Source organism: Loxodonta africana, chromosome 21 (assembly GCF_030014295.1).
Source record: "Loxodonta africana isolate mLoxAfr1 chromosome 21, mLoxAfr1.hap2, whole genome shotgun sequence".
Classification (NCBI taxonomy): Eukaryota; Metazoa; Chordata; class Mammalia; order Proboscidea; family Elephantidae; genus Loxodonta; species Loxodonta africana.
Genome location: NC_087362.1, coordinates 10,109,817 through 10,133,346, shown reverse-complemented (window position 1 = coordinate 10,133,346; position 23,530 = coordinate 10,109,817). Strand labels below are relative to the sequence as shown.

Sequence of the window (23,530 nt, the reverse complement as noted above, 5' to 3'; positions counted from 1 at the left end):
ATCCACTTCTATGAAGCGTCTATAACAATCTTGGTTTTAACATTACTTAGGAGACACTGTTTCTACAATTTATGTAATTGTAATCGGTGACTTTTCATTGACAACAAAATGTGTTTGGAACTCCTTTGATAAAACAAAAACTTTTTTTGTCTTCTGAAAAACAACAGTAAGAAACTTTCTCTTACATTTGAAAGAAATTATCACACGCTCCCATTTTTACTACACTAATGATAAACTGAATAAACTCATGAAAAGGTGTTACTTCAGTCCAAGCTTTTAAAAACAGCACAGTATCAGTAAAACCGTTCAGCATAAATGAGTCAACACCGCCTTCAGGGCTTCCAGGCCTTTCTCTCCCTTAGTTTGGAAGCCTCCCTGATACACATTTACATGAACCTTTGTACCTCTCTGTCACAGCACTTATACTACTTTTAACTGCTTATAAATGTTGATTTTCCCTGATAAATTATATATATGCCATTATATAAATTAATAATATGCCTTTAGGGTTGGCTCTAAATGTCCTTGTATACCCATTATAAAGCATAGTGTCTGAAGTATCACATAATCTAAAAAAAATTAAAAAAAGTTTCCATCGAGTCCATTCCGACTCATAGCAACCCTATAGGACAGAGTAGAACTGCCCCATAAGGTTTCCGAGGAGCGGCTGGTGATTCAAACTGTTGACCTTTTGGTTAGCAGCCAAGCTCTTCGCACTGCACCACCCGGGCTCCGTAAATAATAACATAATAAAAATTAGGTGCTCAGAATTCATCTGTTTATGAGTTTAAATTAGAATTCTCCCATTTACTACAAACGAAAACAACCCAGTGGATTCTCTGGGTGGCACAGGGTATACTATCAGAAAACCAAAGGCAGAACTGGACGGGACCATCGAGGACTGCATGCTGGCTTTCCTGGGTATTGGCTCCTGCTTTTTTTCTTCTGATACATAAACTCTCTTATTAACAACCACACCAGGGCTTTGAAAAACATTTATCACTACTCTGCTTACTCCAAATCTATATCTAAAATCCTAATCTCACCTCTCTAGAATTCCAGAAATATATGTTGGGCATCTGCACTTGAAAACGCTTCAAAATCAAGCATCACAAAACTCTACCTCCACTTCCAACCTCTTCCCTTTTATTCAGTTTTCATTCTATTTAGCTCCAAGCATTTACAATGGGCAAAGTGCTATGCTATGTCCCAGGATAATAACCAAACACAATCTCTGCTCTTAGGGGAGTTAGGGAATAAAACAATCTGATAGATAGATAAGGTACTGATACTAAAATACGGGCAACAAAGGGTGCTACAGGGGCATAGAGCAGGATGTCACGGAAGTGACACTTACGTCTAGGCTTGAGGATGAGTAACAAACAGATAAGCAGTGAAATGGGGATAGGGAGTAACGAGGTGTTTCATACACAGGGAACAGCACTGTAATGACTTGAAGGTGAGAGACACTGACATAATTTAAGAACTAAAAGAATCTGGGTACTGGTGGAAAAAAGTATTTGAGAAGAAAAGCAGAGACAGTGAAGGCCGAGGACTTAGCAGCAGCCAGATCATAGAGGAACCAGTAAAAGATGTTAAGGAATTTTGCCCTAACGAAGAGTTGCCAACAAAAATATTTAAAAACTTAGGACATTTACACTAACCAATCAGAGCTGATGTTGGCCTGAACAACCCAATCAGAAAAGGCTAGCCGAACACTGGCTCAGTCTAACAAGGCAATGTTATTGAAGAGTGTTTAGCAGTAACATCACCTGATTTGTCATTTCAGGGAAAAACAAAAATCGCTGGCTAAAATATGACAAACAGATTGGAGGGAAGCATGAATGGAGGTATGAGGCCAGTTATTAGGCTGTTGTAATGGTCCAGGTGGAAGAAGAAAGGGGTCTGCACCAGAGTGAGCAGTAGGATGATGATACTGGATGGATCCTAGAGATACCTGGACGGTAGATTTAACAGCAAGTATTGACTGGGCTTGAGGTAGAGGAAAAATGACTTGAGCAACTGGATGAATGATGGCACCATTTACTAAGACAGAGAACACTGGAGAAAGAATGGTTTTAATTCACTCGTTTATTATCTGGGGGAGAGTGGTAAGTCATAACTCCAGTGTGACAAGGATAGACTTTTATCTGTCTCAGGGAAAGCCAAGTCAAAGGATGAGGAGGTGGTCTGGAGACCGGAGAGAAACTTGAGCTGGAGATAAAGATGTAGGTGTCATCACCAGGAAGAGCGAAAAGAGTACACGACCAAACCTAAAAAGAATGTGTGGAATCAGATACGAGGTAACTTGAGAAAGATCCTGAGGAGTTAATACCATGATTTCAATTATTTTCAAAGTTTTAATTCCAAAAAGCCTGAAAATATTTTAAAAAACAAAAATGACAAAAGTGAATTACTCTGCTGGTATAATGATGTATAAATTTAAAACATTACTACTTTACAGATATGAATTTATCAGAGTTGTGATTATTTCAAGTATCAAGCCTATTAATGATAGTCAAAACAAAACTGAAACATATACCACTCCAGCACCAACAAAAACAGATAACCTTCAAAAGTTCTATAGGTAAATTGTGATTTTAAGACGAGTAGATGATTGGGGGCCCTGGTGACACAGCGGTTAAAATGCTCAGCTGCTAATTGAAAGGCTGGTGGTTTGAAACCACAGTTTACTGATTTTCTATTTTGTAAGTTCAGTTCTAATGGAGATTCAAGATAGCTGGGAGATAAAACTGACATTTGATTTTGTGACAAGCTGGATTTGCGAAGAAAGAAAAGAGAAGTCAAAGATACTCCCTATGGTTCTGATCAGAGGTGAAGTCAAGCAACAAGACAGTTAAAATGGTAAGACCAGGGTGTTTTTTTTTACAATGTTATTTTGTGGGGATGGGTTTGTGTTGGGGAGACAAAGAACCTGTTTGAGGATCTATTATAGAAAACAGGTGAGCATCAATATTTAAAGAAGACATTACTTTCTAAAGATCTCAACAACAAAGCTTGTGACATTTTTAAAGTAGGCTCATTTTTAGACTTCCCCCCAATATTAACAAGACATAATAGATGATTTTACGGAAGGTGTTAGTAATGAAAAAAGCTTTTGATACTGTCAATTTGCAACTCAATTTCATCAAGAAAATAGACTAACTATATAAAAAGTTAGAAATTTCAAGAAACAAGCAAAAAAAAAAAAAAACCTCATCACTACAATAGTTAATATTTATGCTACAGTTTTACAACATGAGCACAATGAAAGTTAAATTTCATCTAACAACTAAATCCAATAAGGTGTTTTTGGAATTATGAATAATGAGCTTATAACAGATATGTTTTGTCTTATTTGATGAAATAATTCTTTAAGATCTATTCTTGAATCTATCCCATGTCATTTCATGCTTAAAAGAGATACAGCCCTTTGACCTTCAAAAAATACAATTGGAATACTTAACCCTTTGATCATCAACCGAATTGATATCTGATTTAAATCAAACGCCATTATAATAGATAAAATAATTTAAGGTGCATATCATGTTGCCTAACTGGATTACTTAAAAAATACACTACTAAAGGTATTCCCCCAATGTGTATTTTAATTTCTAATTTAACCATATTTATTTTCTCTAACCTTAAAAATATGCCATTTTCAAGAGACACAAAATGTCAAAATTCTTTTTATGGAGTTTGGCTTGAAATTAAAAGCAGCAGTTTTTTTATAATAATATCTTCTTAAGATGAATGTTTTGGAGAATGACTGGCATGAGTGCTATCTGATTATCAGTGGGCTAGAAAATAGTGTTTAGTTCCAACACCCATTAAGAATTAAAAAAAAAAAAACTATTTCACCTTAGGGTGTGATAAGATAAAGATATAATAATACAATAGTAAAACCTGTGAAATTAGTATTACTTTATTCAAAATAGTATTCAATATAAAATCACAATTTCTTAGCAAACAGATAGTGAATTGTTGTCCAATACAGATTCAGGAACAAAAATTAATCAAGACATTTTGCTATGGCCAAACACTTCAGTTATTTAAATTCATTAATTTGTCAAGCACTGAAATGTTATTGCATTATCCACACCCATATATTGTAATAAGGTTTATAAATGTATGAATAAATTTACGAGCATACTACTTTCTTTGCTAACACTTGCTAGAATGAACACTATAATATTTTTCTGTACTTTTAGGAAATAATTAGAAAATAAACTCTTTATGGATATACAAACTATGATAATAACAGGAATGATATACGGCCTCAAAGCATCACCTAATAATTTTCTTTCAGTCTTTATCGTTCAGGCAGAGGCGGGGTGAACAGGAAATTCAGATTTATAGTGGATTCTTTGTTTCATCTTGCGAGTATTTGCAATGTTGCCTTGTTCCTTCATCAAGTATGTAAGCAATATAAAAAATACAATTAAAAAAAAGGCGACTTGGATATTAAAATAGGAGAAGAGCTCCTAACTCACAGACTAAATGATCGTTACAGTAAAAATGTTAGAAGTTTTCAGCTGGGTCAGAACTGAGGTAGTAATCTCAACTTTCGTCTCCATGAATCTTATATTAAGGTAAGAGTAGTTTTTATGAGTGGGAACCATGTATACCGGCTAAAATTTATATGAAATGAAACTTTTATTAGATATGTTTTCTAAGTACAGGATTTTTTAAAATTAAAAATGTTAATCTGATGTCATGCCTATACTGTACAAATCAAATCTAACATCAAAATTTTAAAATAATTTCATTTTTTCATACGAAAGGTCAAAAGACTGGTCTCGAAGGAGCCATATTACCTATGCTGCTTCAATTCTCAAAATAGCTGAGACTAGCCTTGAGAGCAATCACAGTTTTCTTTCAGGAAGAAGTCTACATCAGTCCTGCCCACAGCACTGAACTTCTCCAAACCCTCTGTGCAGAGGGCCGTGGCACACACCATTTCAAACAACACTCCCCACGGTTATCGTCTACACATAAACATGTCCACTGAGAGCCAGGCTCTCTTCCACGTAATACCTACAATGTGGGTCTGTGTATCTGCTCTGAAAATCCCTGATCGGAACCCAACCTTAAGAGAAGTTTCTTTCTTAGTAGAAGCTTAACATCTAATGTGACGGACTTTACAGGTTATTCAAAATAGATAAGATTTGATGCTGGAATTATTTCCTTTGCTCTCTGAAAGAGCACAGTGAAATTTGTTCAGTGTAAATGAAGGCTTCTGTCAATAATATTTCACTGCTTCATAGAATACACACACATGGAATTACATATTTTCTACTCTGTCTTACAAGGTCACTATGAGTTGGAATAGACTCAACAGCAATGGGGTGGTTTGGCTTTTTAATTTGTTCTATATCTGGATAGCCAGAAGACTTACTCATTTTTACAGTTGTTTACTTCCAAATATACTGTCTATCCTCAACTATCAACATATATACAGTATATTGAAAACCCTGGTAGCATAGTGGTTAAGTGCTATGGCTACTAACCAAAAGTCAGCAGTTCAAATCCACAGGTGCTCCTTGGAAACTCTGTCCTATAGGGTCGCTATGAGTCAGAATTGACTTGATGGCAATGTTTTTTTTTTTTTTTTTTTTTTAATGGGGCCCCTGGTGGCACAGGGGTTAAGAGCTCAGCTGCTAACCAAAGGTTGGCAGTTCGAATCCACCAGCCACTCCTTGAAAACCCTATTGGGAAGTTCTTACTCTGTCATATAGGGTTGTTATAAGTCAGAATCAACTCGATGGCAACGGGTTTGGTTTGGTTTTATATTGTATATGTATGATTTTCTTCACTTGGCCTTGATACCACCAAAAGAACAGAGTTATAAATGATCAGTTACTTCCTGTGTAATATTTTATCAGTGAAAATACAAAATCTGGAAAAATTTACTTCATTCCCCAAAGAAAATATAAGAAACTCTAAATTGAGCTAATTTACTTAAAGGGACCAGGAGTTTAAGCAAATTATTCTCCAAATTAAAGACTCTGACTGAGGAGGCTCTTGGGCCATAGCTGAAACACCTACCGTCTTGCTGAGGTAGCTTGTGCTGGTGTTTGTGCACTGTAGCCCCTCACTGTTGCAGCAGCCCCCACATCTGTAGATGGACACACATGGAGGTTTAAAGAAGGTGTTTGTGGCCGCTCCAAACTCCTTCCCCACATCTATACACACCTCACGAGGCATGCATTGAGTCTTTCTCCACTCATTATCAATACCTGTCAAGTCACAGGGAAGTTCATGAGTTACACAGAAGCCACCAAGGGGAACAAAGCCCACAGCAGTCAGCAGTCATTCGCATTTGATTTGAGAAGTCAAGATTTAAGTCAAGTATGTAACTTCAAATAAATAGTTGGCAGAAATCTAAATTTCCCTGTGGCTGGGAATATGATATAATATTTAACAGAGCAGCTACGGGTATTTGCTAACCAAAACTCATTTCTACAGCCACATGACAAGCTAAATTAGGATTATGCTTTCTTAAAATTATACCAATATCCCACGGCAGTTATGTTTGGGCTTCCTTACTTAAGAAAATGAAAATTTAATACATGGACATTTACAAGACCTGCAGAGATTGAGTCAGGCTCATCTGCTATAGTATGTACTACTATTTTTGTGGTCTCAAAGCAAAAGTAAACAATATCATTTTATTTTTCTTTTTAACTGAGATGTTAAATGAGAAGACAGCTAAAGTTTTGGATTCGATTCAAACATCATTTTCAGGCAGGCTATTTGGCAGCTTTGGGTAATGTCATGGTGTAGCTGCTTGAAAGCCAAGGCTATTTTCTATCAGCTGGGACTTGTATCCCGAACTAACTTTCTTCAGGAAGGTCAAACTCTCCTATTCCTTCTATGTTGTCTCTTTGAGTTCTGTTACCAATGAGTTAGCGGTTTACTTACAACATTACTGACTATATAAATGCTGCATTATGAATGATGTATTTCTTAAATGTTCTAGTTTATTTCTCCCATATTTTCCCTAACATAAAATTTTGGGGAAAAAAGGACATAAACTATTGATTATTCAACCGTGAAGCCATTTTGTTTGTTTTCCTTCTCAAAATACTTTGTATTCTCAAACCTGTTATAGGTTAGATGGCAATTAGTCTTTAACAACCAAAGGAAGTTAATTTTTTTTTTTTTAATTAGTCCACCAATTTATACTGTGCCATTTTGCACACATCCTATTTTTTGTGTGGAGTTTTCTGTGAGACATCTCAGGAGTTTTACAAAAGTCCAGCTCTCAAGCCAGTTCTCTGTGAAGCAGCAAGATAAGTAGCATTTGAAAAGGTGATTTTGGTTCGTTTTGAGAGAAATAAAGCATTTCTAAATTTAAATAGGAAAGAAAATGTATATACAATTAGTTTGTAAGATACAAAATGTTCAAATGATTAAACCGATATAGTGTGCAAAACACACCTACATGTTTTTGAAAAGTTTAAGTGGGGTATTACCTCAATTTACAAAGCATTTCAAGTGTGCTGATATGCACACACTTTTGCATCTTTATAGTTCAAGAATTCATCTTAACACGAAAGTGAAATTGTAAAAGACTGTATTTTAAATCAGTTCTTTATTTCCTGTTTATACGGCCCTAAAGGTATATTCTTGGTACAAACACTGAAATTCAAGGACTAGGCTGGCAACTTTCACTGGTTTAATATACAAGGATTATTATATATTTTCTTGCCTGCACTTACTTCTCAAGATCTCTGCATTATAGTGTGCGGCAGCAAATTTCATGTTCTCTTCTGTCCTTATGTTGGTGCCGGGCTGCTCTTTATGATGCTGCCAGCCTCCTTTCCTCAGCTGGCACTTGAACATTTTCCAGTATTCTGGGTAGAGTACTGTCATGAGTTCATCTACACTGGACACGGACCGTAACTGCTCCTCCAGGTCTTTGCCTGCATAAGCCTGTTAACGAAACCCAAAAGATCAACTACTTATCAGATTAAGGATATCCAATATGTCCTAAAAAAAAACAACAACAACAACAAAAAAACTATTATTAGTTACTCCTCAATTACATACATTTTCTTGGTAAAGTGATATTCATATCTTTATTTGTATGGCTCAATAATGTGGTATTTAAAATACATACAGTGAAACCTGTGAGAGCTGGAACTTGACAGGACTGCCTCGTGTTTTTGGGTCTTCCAAGTTTTCCACTTTTGAGAGGGTGCAGTCTTAGCACTTTTCCATTGCTTGTTTTAGTGGAAAATATTTGACTTATCTTCCTCTGACAGATTTCTGCCTTATACAGATTCTGATTTTCACAGGTTTTACTGTATTTGGTTTTTAAGACAAAACTTTTTAGAGATATAATTAAAAATAATCTATGTTAATTCTTTCATATAACTGGCATAATTGTAAATTTGAAAATTCATTCAAACTTGTGTTTTCCTCCAATATAAATAAAATTAACCTGAAATCCACTTTAACGCATTGCTTCATTTTTAATTATTAGCGGTGATAAAATATAATTAAGCAGGATGCTTGCGATAACAGTACGAATCTTACATGGAAGCTATTTTAGAGTAAATAATCACATGAAGAATGGGACTTCAACAACAGTGTCACAGTAAAGTTGTTATTTTGGCAGAAATCTTCACCCTTTACTCAGTATTAAAAAAAAAATACTATTTGATCATCAAGATTTATGCAACTATATCATCTGGGGCCTTACAAGCTTGTGAGCGGCCATCTAAGATATTCCAATGGTCTCAGGCTATCTGGAGCAAGGGAGAAAGAAGAGAACCAAAGACACAAGGGAAAGATTAGACCAAAGGACTAACGGACCGCAACTACCACGGCCTCCAACAGACTGAGTCCAGTACAACTACATGGTGCCTGGCTACCACCACTGACTGCACTGACAGGGATCACAGTAGAGGGTCCTGGACACAGCTAGAGAAAAATGTACAACAAAATTCTAATTCACACACACACACACACAAAGACCAGACTTACTGGTCTGACAGAGAGTGGTGAAACCCTGAGAGTATGGCCCCTAGACACCCACCCTTTTAACTCAGTAATGAAGTCACTCCTGAGGTTCACCCTTCAGCCAAAGATTAGACAGGCCGATAAAGCAAAACAAGACTAAATGGGCCCAGCAGCCCAGTGGCAGGGATGAGAAGGCAGGAGGGGACAGGAAAGCTGGTCATAGGGAACCCGAGGTCAAGAAGGGGAGAGTGTTGCCAAGTAGTGGGGATGGCAACCAGTGTCACAAAACAATGTGTATTAACTGTTTGAGAAACTTGTTTGCTCTGTAAACCTTCATCTAAAGCACAATAAAAAAAGAAGCAGAATAGATGCAGTTAATAAATGTGGTAATGGGGCTTTACAGACTTTCAGTGCCCAAAAAAGATTTATGCTACTGTGAAAAAGACATGGAATAGTTCAGAGAACACAAAATCTCCTTATAAAAGCTTAACTATATAAATGTATCCAATTAAGTAGAACACTGTGTGTAATATTCAAGTAATTACCAGAAGTAAAAAATATATATACAATTTTGTTTTTCTAAATTAAAAACTTTAAAATTTTGAAAATGGAACTTTTTGGCTTTATCTATCTGGAAACTGAAGTACCACACATTAAATGCTTATTTTGTATTGTTATGGTTATCCCAGTTTTAAGTCTAAACGTATAAATAACTACTGCAGACACTGGTTTTGAAAGTTGTTTCCAAGGAAGTCGATTGAAGGACTGTTGAAATGCAGCTAACTGCTCCTCTGCCCCCTGGAATCGTCAATGAAGATGGAGATTCTGCATTCTAGCAAGCTGTAGTTTTCTCTTCTCTACTTTTTGAGGTACACAATTCATATCTTTATTTAAAAACTGAAATACTAAATAATCAAAAGCCTTTCTCACCGCTATTTTAAATAATCCAAGGTGGCCTGAGGCAGGTGATTTTGTACCACATTTTGAGAAACATAATTTTAATGTAGTTTTCTTACATTATGATGCTTCTCTTAAAAAACAGGCATACAATTATGAGGCATACTTCTTATTAGGTAATGAAATTGGCTATGAATGTTGGTTTTGCATTTCTACACAATTTACTGTGTGACTTGAATATATCACTTAATCTCTTTAGGTCTGTGCTATAAAAATGTTGATATTAATTCATTACCTTCTAAAATTTTTGAGATGATTCTTGATATACCACAACCCATTGCCACTGAGTCAATTCTGACTCATATCGGCTCTGTAGGACAGAATAGAAATGCCCCACAGGGTTTCCAATGAGTGGCTGGTGGATTCAAACTGCCAACCTTTTCGCTGGCAGCCAAGCTCTCAACCACTGTGCCATGAGGGCTCCGATATACCACAGAGCTACACAAAATACAATTCTGTTGAACAGATAGAGGTTGGGGATAGAGGGAAGATCATAGTTTAAATAAAAGTGGTAAAGTTTCCTTCCTCTCACAGTTTTCCAAATACATGTTTATGAAATATTTGTCTAAGGAAAATGTGATATATGACACAAAACTCAAGAAATAAACATGTTCCAGGATCTGAAAGGATTATTACTAGAAGGAAAGATTACAAAAGTACACAGGTATATTCCTGGTCAATGTTACCAATTGTAATGCATCACCAATGGGCTTTTGCTTGAGTATTCCAAAGAATGCAAGGGACTGTGTGTGGCTGGAGGGTCCTTGGAACTCCTTCCCTTGTTACTCAGCTGTGATTAACATTGGGTTGTAACGAAGCGGATCATACCAATGCTCTCATTAACTGCAATACAACAGTGATATACAATATAACTAAAGATACACACCACACCACTAAGAAAAAAGATGGTAGTGAAGGACATTTAATTAAGTATGAATTGAATTTTAAAGGCAAACTCATTACTTTCATATTTTATAATTTAGGAATAAAAAAAAAACTAAAGCAGTATTTGTAAGACAAAACACTAAGTTTCCTAATAGAAAAAAAAAAAAAAAAATTTTTTTTTTTTTTTTTTATAGAGCAAGAGGATAAAAATATAAGCACAAAATTCACAATAGAGAAAAAACAATTAAAAAAAATACTGACTGAAATAAAAGTTATTTTCTATTAAGCTGAAAAAAGGACTTTCTAAGAGTAAATATAAAAATCAAATGTAAAATATCTGCATTGCAGAAAACACGAAAAAATTAAGAGACTTAACTTATGGATAATTCCTAGGCATAACCAAACATCTCATGGGAACAGGTTATTGGGTTTGCGGGCTTAGGACCACAGTCTGGATCAATTAGTATAACATAGCTCATAACGTTCTACATCCTAGTTTGGTGAGTAGAGTCTGGGATCTCAAAAGCTTGTGAGTGGCCATCGAAGATACAGCTATCGTTCTCCATGCATCTGGAGCAAAAGAGGAGCAAGGAAACCAAAGGCTCAAAGAAGAAACTAGTTTATAGGAGTGATAGTCTACACGACCCACAGCCTCATCTACCTGGAGACCAGAAGTACTAGCTGGTGTCAGGATACCACTACTGACTGTTCTGACCAGGGATACAATAGACGGTTTTGGATAGAATGGGGAAAGACGGTAGAAAGAACTCAAATTCCTAAAAAAAAGGCAAACTTAATGGACCAGTAGAGACTAGAGGAACCCCCAAGGCTATTGTCCTGGGATACCCTTTAAACTTGGAACTCCTGGTGGTCACCTATCTGCCAAAATAAAAAGTGGCTCATAAAATAAATAGCATCACCAGCGAGTACTGTAATCCTCTAAACAATCATCTAAATGAGACCTAAAAAACAAAAACAAAAAAAACCCACTGCCGTCGAGCCGATTCTGATTCATAGCAACCCTATAGGATAGAGTAAAGCTGCCCAATAGGGTTTTCAAGGGGCGCTTGGTGGATTCAAACTGCCGATCTTTTGGTTAGCAGCTGTAGGTCTTAACCACTATGCAACCAGGGTTTCCAAATGAGACCTAATGGTCAACATTTACCCTAGACCAAAGATGTGAAAGTAAGGGGTAGGGGGGAGGACATGGAAGCTCGATTAATGGAAATAGAATAGCCAGAATGGAAATAATGAGAATGCTGACATATTGTGAAAAGTGTAACCTGTGTCACTGAACTATATGTATATGTATTTGTATAGGAAACCCTGGTGGTGTAGTGGTTAAGTGCTACAGCTGCTAACCAAAGGGTTGGCAGTTCAAATCCACCGGGAGCTCCTTGGAAACTCTATGGGGCAGTTCTACTCTGGCCTATAGGGTCGCTATGAGTCAGAATCGACTCGACAGCACTGGGTTTGGTTTTGGTTTTTTGTATTTGTATATGTATTATATGTATAGAAATTGTTAAATGAGAATCAAATTTGCTATGTAAATTGTCTCCGAAATCAAAATATTAAAAAAAAAAGATGTGATCATATAGTTCTTCAAAGATGCATGTACAAATTCACTGGGAGCTGCCTATAGTAACAACCAAAAACCCAAACCCATTGCGGTTGAGTTGATTCTGAATCAGAACGACCCTATAGGACAGAGTAGAGCTGTCCCATAGAGTTTCCAAGGAGTGCCTGGTAGATTTGAACCATTGACCTTTTGCTTAGCACCTGTAGCAATTAATCACTATGCCACCAGGGTTTCCATAGTGAATATTAAAACAAGTTGTACAGACAATAATAAACAATTAATTAAATAGCATATAACACATGATGAACGATCTGATACACAAAGAAGTTCATAATGTATTCTATGAAAAAACAGAGTATACTATTTCCACACAGTGGTGGCACTATGGTTAATTGCACACCAAAAGGTTGGCGGTTTGAATCCACCCAACGGCCTATAAGAAGAAAAACCTGGTTATCTGCATATGTAAAGATTACAGCTGAGAAAACTCCATGGGGCAGTTATATTCTGTCACACGAGGTTGCTATGAGTTGGAATCAACTTGACGGCTCCCAAGAACAATTTACACACAATACGTGTGTGTATACATACATATATGAATATACATAATCTTTTCACAAAACAGAATTCATACACACACACATATCATGCATTTGTGTATACAGTGGAGTACCTAGATGGCTCAAATGGCTAAGTACTCAGCTCCTAACTGAAAGGTTGACCAGTTTGAGTCCACCCAAAAGCACCTCAGAGTAAAGGCGTGGAGACCTACTTCCGAAAAATCAGCCATCAAAAGCCCTACAGAACACACTTCCACTCTGACACACATGGAATCTCCAAGCTGAATTTGACTGGACTGGTGTGGTTTGGTTTGTGTATATAATCTCAAAGAATAAAAGATATGTAGGAAATATGCATAGTTATCCTCAGGTAGTAGAATTATAGGTAATTATTATGTTCTTTGGAAACCCTGGCGGTGTAGTGGTTAAGTGCTACAGCTGCTAACCAAAAGGTCAGCAGTTCTAATCTGCTAGGTGCTCCTTGGAAACTCAATGGGGCAGTTCTACTCCACCCTATAGGGTCGCTATAAGGTTGCTATGAGTTGGAATCAACTCGACGGCAGTGGATTTGGTTTGGTCTGGTTTTATCCTTTTCTTTACACATTTATGTATTTTAAATTTTAAATGAGTACATGTAGCTTTATACAATAATACAATTTTAAAACTAATCATGTCTAAGCACATTGGCAGGCCACATTATCAGTTCTCATTTCAGCCTTTCACTTACTTGACTGTTCTTATTTTTGCATAGAGCATGTCTTTTGATATATTATTTCATTTATAGCAATCATCGAGGAATGCACGGGCTATCACAAAATGGCACAGAAATGGCTGGAGATGGAGACAATTCATTATTCCCACTAAACTGTAATTATAATACTTGTGTGAAAGAAGCTCAAGCTTTAGTTATCAGAAGACCCAGATTTTTACCCTGGCTATAGTGAATGACGTTAGACAAACAACTGTAACTTTTTGATTCTCATTTTATTCTGTAAAATGGCAATAATAAGATCTTCATCACAACCCTTTTGTGATGTTCAAATATACATTTGATATAGAAGTATATCAGTAGTCAGGGGGGCATTACTTGTCATTATATTGTACCAGCTCTGGTGCAATACTTCTTAGGTCTGTCTTTTGCTTTTCCTTTCTAAATAAGCAACAACCCAGAAATGGGACATGATCAGCTAAGTGATGGGGCTGATCTGTGATTCAGGACAAGATCAAGAGCCTGATGACAGACACTACCAGCAAATCATGGCAAATTCATATTCTACTTTTGATGAATTTTAAGAGATCCCAGTAACCCGGAATCAGCTCTAAACCAGGGAAACATCAAAATCTTTCAAGTGGAAGTGCTATGCATATGAAAGCCAAAATCTTTCTAGATGCTTTCTTGAGCATTTCTGTTCACCAATGTTTGCCACATGTTCAGATCATTTGCTTAATTCCTTTTAGTTTCCAATGAAATTCGATAGGGCTTAAAATAGAAAGTGGCTTATAAATGCATATTCATATGTAATAAAAGCTTCAAATGATCCAAAAATAAATCTAATTTTGCCTTCCAACCTGAATGGATCAATTAGGAGGTACCAGTAGTTAAGGCAATTTTCAGCACGTACATATTAGCAAACAACAACTTACGTGACCTTCAGTGGACGATGCTGAGACGCAATAGGAAGCCAAAGCTGGATGTGCAATGCTGAAAACAGGGAGCTAGAGACTGTGGAATAGTCTCCTTCCTTGGTGATTCATATATGCAAAAGTTGTCCCCTTCTCATTTTAATGGGAGGAGAAAGAAGAAGCAAAAACCAGTAGTTCTAGGAGAATAGTCATATGCTGAGAAAGAGCTTTGGAGTTTCGCCTGCGCCCTATAATTCTCCTTAGTTATAAAGAGTCATAATATGAAGCGAGCATTGAGGTGGGCTCGGCAGCGACCCCTAAACAAACTCGCATTTTACTCACAGAGCTCACAAAAACAACTTTCCCTCTTGCTCTTCTGCTTTGACCAGAGGTTGTTCAGATGCTCGTTAGGGAGAAATCACAAGTATCTGCAGGTTGTCCTACTTGCCAAGAACAACACCGGACCTGAGAGTCAATCCTAAGTGAGAGGCCACAGCAGTCGTCTAGGATTACTGTTAGCAACGGTCGTGGTCTTGCCAATGAGCCGAAATCAGCGTTCAAAGATCTGCAAATCCCAAGTCAACCATCCTTTTAAGAAGTCTTAAATTAATCGTTATGTTTTTAAAAAAAAGGAAAAATAGATACTTCTAAATTTGGCATTCATTTATTAAGTCTATGGAGTTGAAAACTACAGAGAGGTGCATACACTTGAATTATGAGAGATTTCCTTTTACCTAAAAGCATATACCCTTACCAATAATAATGAAAACTAAAAAATGAGCAGGTAGCCATCAAAGAACAGTTTGATTACACCAGCATATTTTTAAGAAGCTGCCCAAATGGGTCATGGGCAAGTCCGGTTAAGTGTCCAATACATCTGCACTTCAGGGGAGAGGGGGAAAGTAACCTAACACTCAAACTGGAAAATAAGGAATATATACATATGTATATATGTGTGTGTGTGTGTGTATGTTTAAACTATCCATACCCTATTTTTAAAAGTCTGACTCAAGTAATATTTTACATTTGAAAAATAACAAAAACATGTTCACTGCAATGGAAAATTTCATAAAACAAAGCAAATAGAAGACTTTTTGGTAAAATTATCAGTCTACTAAAACCAGAAATTTACTAAAAAGCTCTAAATGGAAATACTACTTTTATTTTTCACCATATACTTCATCCATTTGTCCTAAGAAAGCAAATTATCAATAGTCATCAATTTATCATAAGGGTTTTTTTTTTAGTTGCCAATGTCAATAATTCTGTGTTTTTAATGGGTTTTCTTTCTCTCTTTGGAAAACAGGGTCAGATCCAATCATTGGAATAAGTAGCTGCTGAAGTTAGTCTTTCTGTAAAATGGCAGAGGAACTTATGTATTCATTCCTTTCTACTCAACAGTGGCAGATGTATAACAGAAGAACTTATAGGTTCCTCTGTTTCTTTTGACTAATTGTCTATATTGGAAAATTATGTAAATCTTAAAAGCATATCCGTCTTAGTTATCTAGTGCTGCTATAATAGCAATACCACAAATGGATGGCTTTAACAAACAGAAGTTTATTCTCTCACACTTTACGAGGCTAGAAGTCCAAATTCATGGTACCAGCTCCAGGGGAAGGCTTTCTCTGTTGGCTCTGGGGGAAGATCCTTGTCATCGATCTTCCCCTGTCCTAGAAGTTTATCAGCGCAGGGACCTGGGGTCCAAAGGACGCGCTACTTTCCTGGTTCTACATTCTTAGTGGTTTATGAGGTCCCCCTGTCTCTCTGCTTTCTTCTCTCTTTTATATCTCAAAAGAAACTGACTTAAGATACAACCTAATCTTGTAGATTGAGTCATGCTTCATTAACATAATTGCCTCTAATCCTGCCTCATTGACATCACAGAGGTAGGATTTACAACACATAGGAAAATCACATCAGATGACAAAATGGTGGACAATCACACTATACTGGGAATCATGGCCTAGCCAACTTGATACGTATTTTGTGGGGACACAATTCAATCCATGACAATGTTCTAATTATTTAATAATACTTTTAAAAAAGCAAAAATTGGTCCGAACGGTAGAATGGAGAAGGCTTTTGATTTGAGAAAATCACTGAATGCACAATTATAAAGCTGACTTTAAAGTTAACTTTAAAAATCACTCCTTGGTAGAGAATCACCTATGAAGATGGAAATTCAAATGGCTCAGTAACGCTTCTAATCCTTCTAAAGTATAGGAATATGTAAACGTTTTACAGGACCTTAGCAAACCATTTTACCTAAGGTTTCAGTGAAGGTGTCAGAGTCAGGATTCCTCCACCCTCAGGTCACCTATCATCCGTGTCTATACCAACCTGATGTAGACATAGCTGACTCTGAAAGCAGATATTTAAATTTAATATTAGAGGTTTTAATCTTATCTTGCCCTATGAAATTTTTATAGTAAATGTGGAAATGATCTCATAATTACAGACTTTTTTAAATATCTATTTTTGAGAGCACACATTATTTATTAATTTTAAAATCATCTTTTTAGTTTAGCACATATATAAATCAATTGAAAAATCAAATATTCACTTAAAATCTAAGTTGGGTCTAAAAACACATTTTGGTTTTCATTTAAATTATGTTACTTTTTGGATAACATTCTAATTTAATGCCAATGTAGATAAACAACACGATGGAAAACATTAATACTCAGATCACTGATTTCTTTCACTAAACACAAGAAACCACTTGGTTGACTCTTATCCTTATACTCATTGGCTCCGCTTCCTTGTAAATGACAAAATGGTCTCAGAAATATTAATTCCAGTCTTTTTCCAGGTATAATTACAAAAATTAGCACCAGGTAGGTGGAGCCAAAAATAACAATCTCAATTATTTACCAAATAATAAGAAAATGCCAAACTTACTATACAAATATCCCAACATTTATACCAGTAGAACAGTCGTTCTCAACCAGGGACAATTTTGCACCCCTCCAGGGGGCATCTCTCAATATCTGAAGACATTTTTGTGTCAGAACTCAAGAGAGAGGGAAGGGGAGGAGAAACTACTGGTTTTAGTGAGTAGGGGCCTAGAACGCTGCTAAACATCCTCCAATGCACACAATATTACCTTACAAAAAAAATATTATCCAGTCACACATGTCGATAGTGCTGCTGTTGAGAAACTCTGCAGCTGAGTAACAGTGGGATTTGTCAGACATGTTAATTTAGCGATGGTAGGTAACTTCTCAGCCTCTTAACACATTAAAACCAAAAAGACCCGTTGCAGTCGTGTCCGACTCATAGTGACCCTCTAGGACAGAGGAGAACTGCCCCATAGGGTTTCCAAAGAGCGGCTGATCAAACTACTGACCTTTTGGTTAGCAGCCGAGCCTTTAACCACTGAGTAACCAGGGCATCCTTAACACATTAATCAAAACCAAACCAAACCCGTTGCTGTCAAGTCGATTCCAACTCATGACGACCCTATAGGACAGAGGAGAACTGCCCCTGAGAGTTTCCAAGCAGTGCCTGGTGGATTTGAGCTGCCAACCTTTTGGCTAGCAGCTGTAACTCTTAACCACTACACCACAAGGGTACCCTTAACATATTAATAGAAGGTTAAAAATGGCATGAATTCCACTTTGTAAAATCTCTGGACGTTAGAATAAAGAATCTAAAATATTATTAGCAGCTGGACTTAGTAACTGAAATATTTTATGAAATTTATTTATTGGCCCGGTTAAATTTACAACACTTCTTTTTGCATAGGCATCTCTCAGCATTCCCGTCTTTCATAATGAGAAGGTACCAATTTAGACCAAGTCTTCCTTGTTAAGCAAACACAAAATATTTCATAATTATTTTCCTTTATCATTTTTTCTTGCTGAAAAATTCAAATAATTTCATAATTACTACTTATTTTTTAAAATGTTTTTATAGGAAATTCTTTTGCAATTAGAAATAATGTAATGGGATTTTAAAAACATTTCTTTTAGTAAAATTTCTTTTCTTCTTTGAAAGGCCAATTTATGTTAATGGTAGTTAATACTAAAAGTAATTTTAATGCTATTCTAATATAAATTGTTAATTAATGAATATCCTTCCAGAAGAGTAAACAAATCATATATATAGTTTGATTTTTACAAAATTGAACAAATCCTTGTAATCACACACAGCTCAAGACACAGAACATTTGCCACATCCCAAAGCCTTTGTTCTCTTTCCTAGTCATAATGCTCCAACATATGTAACCAAGCGTTACTCTAATTTCTGTCAACATAATTTTTTAGTTTTCATTCTTTTTTGAATTTTACATAAATGGAATCCTACAGTATATAATCTTTTGTGTTTGGGTTCTTTTTCTCGACAATTATGTTAGTGAGATTCACTGCTGTTATACGAAGCAATTGGTTCCAGTGCTGTCTGGTTTTTCATTGAATGAACTACTGTATTTTGTTTATCTAGTCTATGTTCTACACCTCTTTTGGTGAACATTTCTATGCATTTTTGTTGGTTATGTAACTAGAAGTGGAATTGAGGCCTCATGAGGTATACATATACTTAAGCTTTTTTTGGCAACTCTATTGAATTTTAATTGGCATGCGGCAAACTGCACACATTTAAAATGTACATCTGATAAGCTTTAACATATTTATACACCCGTGAAACTATCACCACGTCTATACAAGGAGTGTAACCATCACCCCCCAAAATTTCTTCATGCCTTTCTGTAATCATTCCTGAAGTTCTCCACTCCCACTCCCCTAGGCAACTACTGATATACTTTCTCTTGCTCGAGTTTCTGTTTTCTAGGATTTAATATAAATAAAATCACACGTACACCCTCTTTTTTTGTCTGACTTATTTAACTCAGTACAATTATGATTCTGTGTCATCGCATACAACAATAGTTCGTTCTTTTTTACTGCTGTATAGTATTCCATTGCAGGGGTATATCACAGTTTGTTTTTCTATTCATGTGTTGATGGACATTTGAGCTGTGTCCAGTTTGTGGCTGTTACAAACAAAGCTTCTATGAACTTTTTTTTTTTTTAATATTCTATTCTAGGTGAAAGTTTATACAGCAAATTAGAGTCTCATTCAACAATTCATACACAAATTGTTCTGTGTTCCCACAATGTGTCAGCGTTCTCACTGTTTCTACCCAGCCTGCCCTATTTTCATCCACCTAGTTTCCCTGCCCCCCCTTGCCTTCTCATCTTTGCTTTTGAGTAAATGTTGACTCTCTGGTCTCACACAGTTAATTGTTTTGGGAAGCACATTACTCCCAGGTAATACTATTTACTTTGTAAGCCAATCTATTATTTGGCTGAAAGGTAACCTCCCTGAGTGGCTTCAGTTCCAGGTTAAAAGGGTATCTTAGGGCAGTAGTCTTGGGGGTTTCCTCTAGTCTCTAACTGTCCAGCAATCTGGTCTTTTTTTTTATGAATTTGAGTTTTGTTCTACATTTTTTCCCTCCCATTCCAACCAGGCTCTTCTACTGTGTCCCTGGTAAAACTGGTTAGTAGTGGTAGCTAGGCACCATCTAGTTCTTTCTCAGGCTAGAAGAGGCTGTGGTTCATGTGGGCCATTAGTCCTGTGGGCTAATTTCTTACCTGAGTCTTTGGCTTCCTTCACTCTCCTTTTCTCCAGATGAGAAAAGGTCAATAGTTGTATCTTAGATAGCCACTTGCAAGCTTACAAGGCCTCAGGTGCTACTCACCAAACTAGGATGTAGAATGTTATCTTTACGAACTGAGTTATGCCAATTGACCAAGTTGTCCCACGAGACTATGGTCCTGAGCCTTCACACCCAGTAAATCAATCCCATGAGGTGTTTGGATATGTCTAGGAAGTATCCCTAACTGTGCCCCCTATGTGTTTTATTGTATATATGAATATATATGTAGCACGTACATATGTGTATATACATATGCCCACAAATACACCTATATAAGTACAAGCATGTACTCCCATATGCCTTCCCACACCCGTATAGCATACATATCTACCTATGTAACCACTCAAATATTTTTTGCTTGTTATTGCAAAATTGTATGTTATAGCATTTAATGTAGTTGTCCTTTATTCTTGCACACCTCTCAATGTCTTCATTTACCTCGTCAAGTTGTACTGACTTCCCCCACATTGTGTATTGGCTTTATCATCAAGAGAATTAACACATGTCTACTACCTTAGTAAGTGATTCTTCCTCTTTCCCCCAGTAGCCATCAAAAAATGTTGCTTTCTGAGTGTAAACCTATTCTTAACTTTTTATAAAAGTGGTATCATACAATATTTGTCCTTTTGTATTTGACTTACTTCACTTGGCATAATGCTGTCCAGATTCATCCACGTTATAAAATGTTTTGTGGACTCATACATTATTCTTTATTGTTGTGTAGTATTCCATTGCTTATTGTTTATCCATTCCTCTGCTGATGGGCACTTAGGTTGTTTCCATCTTTTTGCTATTGTGAATAATGCTGCAATGAACATGGATGTGCACATGTCTACTCATGTCACTGCTCTTATATGTCTAGGATATATACCTAAGAGTGGGATTGTTGTATCATAAGGTATTTCTATTTCTAGCTTTCTGACGAAGTGCCACACCGTTTTCAACAGTGGTTGTGTCATTTTACATTTCCACCAGCAGTGTATAAGACTTCCAATCTCCCCACCACCTTGTCCGTATTTTTTTTTTTTTCAGTGCCATTTTTGCAGGGGTGAGATGGTATCTCATTATAGTTTTGATTTGCATCTCGGTGGCACAGAGGTTAAGAAATATGGCTGCTAACCAAAAGGCTGGCAGTTCGATTCCACTAGGCACACCTTGGAAACTGTGTGGGGGTAGTTCTCCTCTGTCCTATAGGGTTACTATGAGTTGGAATCAACTCGACAGCAACAGGTTTTTTAATGGCTAATGATCGCGAGCATCTCTTCATGTGTTTGTTAGCCACCTGCAATCAGGACCTGGCCACAACCAAATACAGTGGATGGGGGCCTGCCTGGAGTCTGGTCAGGTGGAGGACCTCCTGCTGACACTCTAATCTAGGACTTCATGTGTATTACAGACTCTAATGATCAGGAACCACCACTGGAGAGTAGTCCTGTCTCTGGTTCCTGGCTCCCACCTTGCTCCGTGGTCACCAGGTTCCCTGGAGCTCTTGCCCCCCTTCCTGTACTTTCCACTCTTAGATCCAGTTCATGTCCTGCTCACCTTGCTTCACTTTGGAATTCTGTGAAGCTGCCTTCATGTGTACCTCAGCCGGGGTCAGTGCTCACTCTGTTTCAAGATGGTCACACGGCACAGCACTGGCTGGCAGGGCACCTCCGACCTGTAACTCCCCATGTTCACTGTTTTTGTTCAGTTTCTCCTTCCAATCAGTGTTCAATCTAATTCTTCATTCTTCCTGTTGATGCTCAGTGTGCCAGGATTGTCATATGTATGTGTTTTACTTGGTTTCTCAGGTATTTGCTGTAGGGGGATGGCAAGGTGTGCCTAAGTTGCCATCATGGGCTATCTCTGCATATGCTTAGCTTTATCCCATTGCCATCCAGTCAATTCCGACTTATAATAATCCTACAGGACAGAGAAGAACTGCCCCATAGGGTTTCCAAGGCTGTAAATCTTTACTAAAGCAGACTGCTACATCTTTCTGCCATAGAGCAGCTGGTGGGCTGGAACCACCAAGCTTTCAGTTAGCAGTCGAGCGCTTTAACCATCAAGCCACCAGTAATCCCTATTTAGTACAGTCACTTTTTAAATTGAGCCAATATGATGGATATGCGATAATATCTCATTACAGTTTTAGTGTGTAGTCCCATCGCAACTAATGATGAGTACTTTTTCATGGTTTTCAAGATTCGAGCTACCCTCTTTCAAGAAGTGCCAATTCCAAGCCTTTTAATAATTTTCATTGGCTGTCTTTTTTCCTACTGATCTATAAGGGTTCTTAATATACTCTGTACACAAGTCTGGTGTTGAATATGTGCATTACAAATATCTTCTTCCACTGTGTAGCTTGTACTTGCCCTTGCATAATGCTGTTTTTTGATGAAAAGAAGTTGTTAATATTAATGAAGGCAGAGTTTTTTCTTTAAGGTTAGTGTTTTTGTGTAATCTTTTAAAAATCTTTACCTACCCAATTGATGAAGATATTCTATGTTGCCTTTTAGGAGCTTTATTTTTCTACTCTTCACATTTGGACCTACAATTAGAATTTCTTTTTGACTATTATATGAGGTAAGGGTCAAAATTCTATATTTTCTCTTCTATCTAATTGATCCAGCACCATTTACTGAAAAGCTCACCCTTTCCCCACTGAGCTGCAGTATCACCTTCGCTGTAAATCACATGATCACACTTGTTGGGTCTGTTTTTGAACTTCTGAATCTGTGTCACTGAAATTTTTGTCTGCCCTCAAGCCAGTATTACACTACATTTGTTTTTTAATTAAGCTTGATATTAAGCATATTATCTGATTTATACATGGTGATGTCCTAAATTTTAATAATATCATTGATACACAAAAAATTGTTTGCCATATCATGATCTTATTCTTTGACTAATTTCAATTATGGCTTTTGAAATAAACCTGAAGTACCTGATAGCATTAAATAATATATGTCACGTGCATAAAGTAATGCACTGTATATATTGGCCATTCAACGACAGCTATAGTTCATAACAGTAATAGTAATGGAAAGAGCTATAAACATGTTATTAATAGTCATTAATCTCATAAATGATTTAATTCTCAAAGCATATTATAATATCAATTTTCACTTAAAACTTACCTTCTTTGTGAAAGTTCAATTTCCCTAATCATGTATTTTCACACTATTTAAACTACATAATACATATATGCATACACAGAGATATGCTTCTAACAAAATGCCTGACTGAAATCTGAGTTTTCCAGGAAAGCACAGGGTTTGAGGATCCACATGTTTGGTACTACGTAACAGC

General features: G+C 36.7%; 1 protein-coding gene across 1 annotated transcript in view; it reads right to left on the bottom strand.

The window, feature by feature from the left end:
* The window catches only part of VEGFC (vascular endothelial growth factor C), a 122,770-nt gene that overhangs the window by 31,351 nt on the left and 67,889 nt on the right, over positions 1–23,530 (bottom strand). The window contains exons 2-3 of the mRNA XM_003415823.4: positions 7,725–7,938; positions 6,049–6,239 (exon numbers count right to left, since the gene is read on the bottom strand). Coding sequence (XP_003415871.1) covers positions 6,049–6,239; positions 7,725–7,938 — 405 coding nt within the window. The remainder of the gene's footprint in view (positions 1–6,048; positions 6,240–7,724; positions 7,939–23,530) is intronic.